This window comes from Capra hircus, chromosome 18 (genome assembly GCF_001704415.2).
Source record: "Capra hircus breed San Clemente chromosome 18, ASM170441v1, whole genome shotgun sequence".
Classification (NCBI taxonomy): Eukaryota; Metazoa; Chordata; class Mammalia; order Artiodactyla; family Bovidae; genus Capra; species Capra hircus.
In genome coordinates this window covers 54,127,673-54,134,894 of record NC_030825.1, presented here as the reverse complement: position 1 = coordinate 54,134,894, position 7,222 = coordinate 54,127,673, and the positions used below count along the sequence as shown (strand labels likewise).

The 7,222-nt window shown below is 58.2% G+C and overlaps 1 protein-coding gene across 2 annotated transcripts; it reads right to left on the bottom strand.

Annotated features, from left to right (window-relative positions):
* On the bottom strand, window positions 255-7,192 carry FOSB (FosB proto-oncogene, AP-1 transcription factor subunit). Of its 2 annotated transcripts, XM_018062604.1 has the most exons (5): window positions 6,513-7,192; window positions 4,272-4,592; window positions 3,920-4,027; window positions 2,757-2,921; window positions 255-2,616 (listed from the first exon to the last, which is right to left on the bottom strand). In XM_018062604.1, the coding sequence occupies exons 1-5, from the start codon at window positions 6,636-6,638 to the stop codon at window positions 2,614-2,616; spliced, it is 723 nt and encodes a 240-aa protein (XP_017918093.1). In that variant the 5' UTR covers window positions 6,639-7,192; the 3' UTR covers window positions 255-2,613. The 2 variants fall into 2 exon arrangements, with proteins under 2 accessions (XP_017918093.1, XP_017918092.1); XM_018062603.1 differs by having other exon boundaries at window positions 255-2,921; window positions 6,513-7,190.

Here is a 7,222-nt window from a genome sequence, read left to right as displayed (position 1 = left end):
GTATTTTGGTATCAGACACCTCATGGCTAATATTCTGCCTCATTACTTCTTCAAGGAGGAGGTACAGCCTGTCTGTGTGGGAAGTCCTCCTGACTGTCTAGCCTCCCTCCATCCTGCTGTTGACTGATTCACTAGTAAGAGTTCCAGCATATGTGTGTGTGTGTGGTCCTGTAGCAATCTAACCTCACTCCCTCATGCTGAAAGGAAGGCAGATGATGGGTGTCAGGAGCAAAGAGACCCTGAAGCTTGGTGGATACATTTTTAAGAGCTTTTTATTGGCGACAGTGCAGAACCACGAGGAGGAGGGTAGCGGCCCAGTGCCAGCCAGCCCCAGCCCCCGGGGGATCAGGTGCAAAATACAAAAAGAATCACAAATACAGCATGGGGGGGGGGTTGGGGATTCAATACATTGTGGTCTGCAGGGGCAGGCCCTGCTCACAGCATCACACTCGCACCCAGAATTCTCAAAGATACAGATTGCAAAAATCTATAATCCCTCAGGCTTACTCACAAAAATAAAATATCAGGTCCCCAACACACCCAGAGTCAGAAGATGGCTGGAGAACCAGGGACAGTCACATGGAAAGAGTCAGGTAAAAACTGGCAGAGAACAGACAGAGGCGGGAGAGACTTAGAAAGGAGATAGCCAGAGACGGCCAGAAAACAACCAGAGACAGCCAGAAAAGAGACAGCTAGAGACAGAGGCAGCCGGAGACAGGCAGCCTGGAAGTTTCCAGAAGCAGTGTTTCCAATTCAACGGCATGGCTTTGAGGGCCAACGTGACCTAGGCCAAGGATGCAGAAGCGCTCACACACTCACACGCGCGCACACACACTCATATATAATATATTTATTTATACATAATAGATATAAGTGTCTCGCAAATCAAGAAAGGGATAAATAGCCACGGAAGTGGGTTGGGGGCGTCTGGGTTCAGGGCGGGAGCCGCAGGATGGGGCAGTGGAATGTTTTCCATGCAGCACAGAGGGCGGCGTGACCCACCCGATATTAAAAAATATCAATTGGCCTCATGATACAATCCTCATGAGGGGAAACACAGGGAAAGGCAGGGTTAGGGAACCTAAACCGAAAATTGGGGCTGGGGCTGGGCGAGGGGAAGCTGGGATCTCAGGGAACCCAGCCCCTTGGAGTTTGCCAGTCCAAAAATATTAGGGGGTGGTGGGGGTCAAAGCCTCAGCCTTTAAATCTTCTCCGGGAAAATGTCGGGGACCCCTGGCGATCTCCCCCTGCTCTCTTTCTAGAAAGGTTGTCGGAGGCCAAGGCAAGGGAGAAGTTGGCGTCCTAGGCTGGGATACGGTGACAGGCCTTAAAGAAAAAGGCCAGGGCTTGGTCTGGGGCGCGGGGCGGGGGGGGGGGGCGGGGGGTCCTGAGGAGAGAGGCCACGTGGATGGATAACTGTCATCCCCTCTGGATTCTGTCACCCCCTCGAGTCTAACTCATTTTGAGGGGAGAAAGGAGGCAGATGGGGGGAGGGGAGACCACGGAAAGGCTTTGGCGAGTCGGGGGCACAATCCCTCCGGAGGGGTTCTGTCCCACCCGGCTCCCCCCACAATCCGGCCAACTCGTTTCACAGTATAAAACACTCCAGCAGGACAGGCATCACAGCGCCCCCTGCTGCCTGAATCAGAGAGGCCCAACAAGGAAGGCCAGGAGGGGAGGCTGTGGGAGGTGGGTGGCGGGCAGGGGGACAATAATACTGTAATCAGGAAGGAGGGCTGGGGGCTGAATGTTGGGGGAGGCTTAGGAGGTGGGAAATTCAAAATCGGAGCCAGTTTTGCCGGGATGGAGCAGCTGGACGGTCAGGGAGGGAGGTTCACATTTCAGACTAGGTCTGGGTGGAAGGAAGATTATCAAAGGGGAGGGCATCAACTTCCCTTTAAAGGGGGGCTCAATTCGGAGGAGGATCGAAGCACGTGGAAATGTTGGATAAATAAGCTGAGGTCGTGGGGGGCGGCAGGGAGAACCAGCCTAGTCACCCCTGGAAGGGTGGGCGTAGGAGAAACACTTTGGGGGTTCGGTGGCATTTCCTTGTTGGGCCTCTCTGGAGATAACTCCAACCCACCCACAGCCCACTGCCAACACCCCGCTCCCTCCAGCCCAAAGGTGGGCATCGCCCCCGCCCCCACCCCCCATCCCCAGAGGTTGGGTCCAAATGAAACGGCCCACAGGCAGCAGTGGGCAGCCTGGGGGTGTCCATCCCCTCCCCACCCCGTGTCCCCAAAGTCACCAGCTCTCTGGCCTCGCCGGGCCGGCAGAAACAAGAGGCAGCACAAAACACAAGGAAGTCCTCCTGTCCGATGGCAGCGGCAGCAGAGGGTCAAGCAGGAGAGGCAGGGAAACCACACGCCCGCTTTGTCTCTTCCCCTCTCCTCCAGTTCCTCCGCGTCCAAATCTCTCTCCCTTGTGTGTTTGTTTGTTTTGTCTAAAGTTCACAGAGCAAGAAGGGAGGGCGAGTTCAGGGGGTCGGAAGGCTGGTCACTGCCGCTGGTGCGTTGGGCGCCGGCGAACGTGGAGACCTCCGGGCAGGTGAGGACAAACGAGGAAGTGTACGAAGGGTTAACAACGGGGAAGGGGTCGCCGAGGACTTGAACTTCACTGTGTGTAAAGAGAGAAGCTGTCAGGTTGGGGGGTGCGTCTTGGCTGGTCTGGAAGGGCAGGGGCGGTGGTGGCGGGGGCGGCAGCAGCCAGCTGAAACCATCTTCCTTAGTGGATGCTGACCCCGGCAAATCTCTCACCTCCGCCAGCGGGCCCGGCCCGGGCCCCCCGGGCCCCTCTTCGTAGGGGATCTTGCAGCCCGGTTTGTGGGCCACCAGCACAAACTCCAGACGTTCCTTCTCCTTTTGGAGCTCGGCGATCTCCGACTCCAGCTCCGCCTTTTCTTCCTCTAGCTGATCTGTCTCCTGAGGTCCCCGATGGCCACGGCGGAGCACGGAGGAGAGCAAGGAAGGAGGAAAAGGCCGTGAGCGACTGGAGAAGGTGGGTCAAGGCTGAAACCAGCTCTCCTACTCTGATGGCTAAGGCCGATGGCTGGAAGGCGGCTCCCGATTGAAAGACTCCCTGAGGTAGAGGCCTGGTGTGCTAGGGGACTTAGGGGAGGGGTCTTGCCTTCTAGGACCCTCAGTCTCCCCATCTGTCCAGTGGTTGTTTGGCAAAGGGCCAGGTACACAGGGGAAGTCTCTGGTTGCAAGAGGCACCCGGAGGGTTGTTGAATGAACCAACCATCCTCACGTGGTTTTCATGCCCCCTATTCACCTCATTACCCTTTCCCCTCTGCCTCCCAGGGTAGAGACCAGGTAGCTTTGGGAAGTAGACAATTTCCCTGGTTTCCTCCAAGGTGAGCAGGTCACCCTACAAGCGTAACGTAGAAAACTCTCAGACTGAGGTAGGGCATGAAAATTGAGGGGCACCTTGGCACAGGCCACCAGCCCAAGATAGAACTTCAGGTGGCGGGGGCAGATGGTGGGGGAACTGACATAGGGTTAAAGGATTTTGTTCCTCAGACTCTCCAGAATGTTAAAGCTAGGAGATTCAATGAGGAGTTGAAGAGATGGAAAACTGAGGCAAAAAGGGTTATCACTTGCCCAAGACCAAAAAAGGGACATGACTGAAGCATCCCTCTATTAAAGGTCGCTCGTAGGTCCCCCTCAGGATAAAGTGAGGGCCAGGCAAGTGGTCAGGGGCGTGAGGGGGTCATCAACCAGGACAGGGACTGGCCAGGAGTATGTGAGGGTCAGTGTGTGTGAGCTGGCTGACCCCATCTGTACCCAGTTCCACATGTGGAACCTCTTGCTCTCAGTTCAGGACAGAGGCACAGGTGGTGGTGGGCAGCAGAAGATAGGGAGAGAGAGCCCCCCTTCAGCCTTCCCTCAGCCCACCCCACCCCAGGGACCACCCTCACCGCCTGGAGTCGGTCAGTCAGCTCCCTTCGCCGGTTCCTACACTTTGCTGCTGCCAGTTTGTTTCGTTCTCGGCGAACCCTTCTCTTCTCCTCCTCCTCTGGGGTGAGCTGAGTAGGAGAAATAGAGATGGTGAGATCTGGGAACACGGTGTACCCCCCCTCCATGCTGAACCTCCTCTTCGTCAAGAACCCCCAGGAGTCAGAAACGGACCAAGTCCTCACTGTGGGGAGGACAGGGTTTCTGCAGCATTGAGGCTGCAGGTGGCCCTTCATCCAAAGAGTGGGAAAGTTCCTGCCTCTCTGGCTTCCTCCCTGCCAGCCCCCAGAGCAAGCTCTGATGCCCCTTACTCACCGTCTCCTCTCGGGGTCTCCTAGGCCGGGCTCGAGCTGGGCGGGAAGGCCCAGGTCCACTGGTGGTTCCGCTGGTGGAAGGCCCACCACTGCCACTCGCTCCGCCACTGCTGTAGCCACTCAGGCCCGGGGTGGAGTAACTGGTTCCTGGCATGTCGTAGGGGTCAACGGCCGGGGGCTGGGAGGCCAGTGGCTGCCCCTGGGACTGGGCCATGGAAGAGATGAGGGTGGGTTGCACAAGCCACTGGAGGTCCTGGCTGGTTGTGATCGCGGTGACCGTGGGCACGAAGGAACCGGGCATTTCCCCAAGACCGGCGCACTCCTACGGGGTGACACATACACACACAGGCGTAGACACACAAACAGAGACACCGACACACACACACCCAACACACATACACACACCGACCCGGTGAGTGAGCACAGGGCCAGCGGGTGTGGATGTGTGTGTCACAGGCAAAAAGCCACAACACCCACCCTTCCACTACACCGTGACGCAGTGGTTAATGAGGATTTCTGTGCAACTGGCTTCTACCTCCTCCTTCTTCCTCGGGGAAAGGTTGCACGGTTCCAGCGGGTGGTGAATCACACCCCGGGTTGGTGACTCTTAGGTGTGGGGGGTGGGGAGGAGGCTGGACACAGCCGGGTGACAGAACCCCCGGGATGGAGTCACAGCCACACACACAGCCACAACACCCCACCCCCACCCCAGAGGCAAGGGGAGGGAGAGGGAGAGGCCTTAGGCTAAGCCTTCCTCTACACTCACACACATATACACACCCCTTTGAGCGCAGGGATAAGGGACTAGAGGGTCCATGAGACCCCCGTGCAGGGGCGGGGGGTCCCAGTTAAAAGAGTGTTGGGGGACGGGTCTAGGAGTTTAGAACAACGTTTCAAGTAATTGTCTCTCCCCAGAGTGAGACTGACGAGCGACAGGTTACGGTGGGCAGACAAGGACAGCAAGTGAGCAGCCAGGCTCCCACAGACTGTCGCAGAGGCGGGGTGGGGTAGGTCCTGAGACCCCAAGCCCTAGCAGCGCTCATGTCCTCCCCCCACCCCCAAAATGTAATCCTAGAACTGCTCTGAAGGCTCAACTACTCTCGCGGGGGGCGTGGTGAGGGATGGGCTGGCTCACTGGCCAATCAGCGCCCCGGAAACTCAGAGGGGGCGGGGCTCCTGGAGACCACCTGGCTGGATCCCCCCGGGCTAGCGGCTTTAGTCCTATTTTCTGACACACCGGAGGCACCCGGCGTCCGGAGCAGAGGGAGTGAGAATGTGTCTGTGTGTGCCTGGAGAGGTGGGTGACGGTCACTACGTCTTCCAAAGGAACCCTGGCACACAGACGCTCTGACCCTGAGAGCGGAGGGACAGGATCCCTGCCAGGTCCTTGCGGACTCATTGGATGGCAGAAGATCGCTACTGTGGCGACAGGAATCCCCTCGCTCTGCCTCTAGAGGCCCATGAAAGAGACCCTAGCGCCGGAGAACCACAGGTTCCGGGGACGAACTGTGGGAAGGAAACTGCGCCCTACAAATAGGAAGCGAAAGTTGATTGGCCACAGCTCGTGCCGCGGCGGCCAATCGGGACGCCGAGCTGCCCCCTCCCTTAGCAACGTGGCCCGGCGTTCCAAAATAGAACGCTCCCGGGACGTCAGGGGCGGGGCGGACGAAGGGGGCGCCACGCGCCGTGCGTGCCCCGCGTCAGACGGAGGATTCCAGCGCGTCAGCCGTTACGCACGGGTCCCCCGTTACGTCTCCGCGCAGGAGGCGGAGGCAGCGCCACCGAGGGTTCGAGGCCCGCCTTCCCGCTGGATCGAGGGTGACCCGGCGCCGGAGTAGGCGATAGGATGGAGGAGGAAAAAGACAGGAGGCTACTGGAAGCTTCTCCGGGATTTCCCCCACCTGCCTAACCGCTCTAGCTTCAGGTTGGTGACCTGAGTGGGGGGCAGTCCCCGAACCGGCTAAAAGTTCTCAGCCCTGATACCTCACACACGTTGCACTGAACGGCGCGCTCTCCCCACCCCCAAAGCTCACCCCTCTGTGTTCCCTCCCTGCGCTCCACGCACACAACCAATTGCAAGCACGTCCGGACTCTGCAGTTTGCAAAGTGCGCCGTGAGCCTACTCCCTATCTGATCCTAGATTTGGACGCGTTTTATTTGGGGTGAGGGGATTGCTCGCGCCACCCTTGAATTAAAAAAATTTATAAACCACAAAGCAGTAACCCAGCCCTCTAGAACTTACCTGGGAGGGGGCGGCGGTGGGTGGACTGCCGAAGGAGTCCACCGAGGACAGATACTGAGACTCGGCGGAGGGTGAGGAGCTGCACCGGGAACCGGAGTCGTAGTCTCCGGGGAAAGCTTGAAACATTTCCCTGGGCACAGGGGGGCCCCTGTGACCACGCTGAGGTCGCCGGGAAGCCAAGGCTATGGCCGGGTGGGGGAAGAAAGGTGCGAGTCCGGGGTGAGCCGAGCGCGTCCCCAAAGTGCGCTGTCCGGGGAAACTCAGGGTGGGGGCAGCGTCCCGCTCCAACAATGGCAAAGTTTCCGTGTAATTCCTTTGCGGTGCCCAGGCCCCCACAAGATGCCGCTGTGCCTCCTGGTAGTCTACGTTCCGTAGGACCCGGGGGCGAGGGGGGATCGCTCCCCCAGAGGCGGAAAGCGCTGTCCTGCTGTACAGAATCTGCTTCGGGTGCGATCCCCTCCACGCGTCCGGCGGGTCCCACGGGGGAGGAGGGAGTAGTAAAGACGAAAAAAAAAGTAAGTCGATCCTCCGAAATAAAATGTAGAATTATCTAGAAGAATCCTTCCAAAAACTTTCCGGAAGAAAATAAACCTAATTTCACAGCCCCCAAGAAGAAGAACCACAACAATCAAGTTCCAGCTCCGCGTGTCCCAGTCTTGACCGTAGATCTCAGTCTTATGAATGAAGCTCGGAGCCGCCAGCCTGTATTT

Coding starts and splice junctions, on each gene's coding strand:
- FOSB (XM_018062603.1), bottom strand. CDS start 6,638: ATGTTTCAAGCTTTCCCCGGAGACTACGACTCCGGTTCCCGGTGCAGC. Junction 4,593..6,512: donor CCACCGCCGCCCCCTCCCAG/GTAAGTTCTAGA, acceptor GTCACCCCGTAG/GAGTGCGCCGGTCTTGGGGA. Junction 2,922..3,919: donor TGACTGACCGACTCCAGGCG/GTGAGGGTGGTC, acceptor CGGGGACCTCAG/GAGACAGATCAGCTAGAGGA.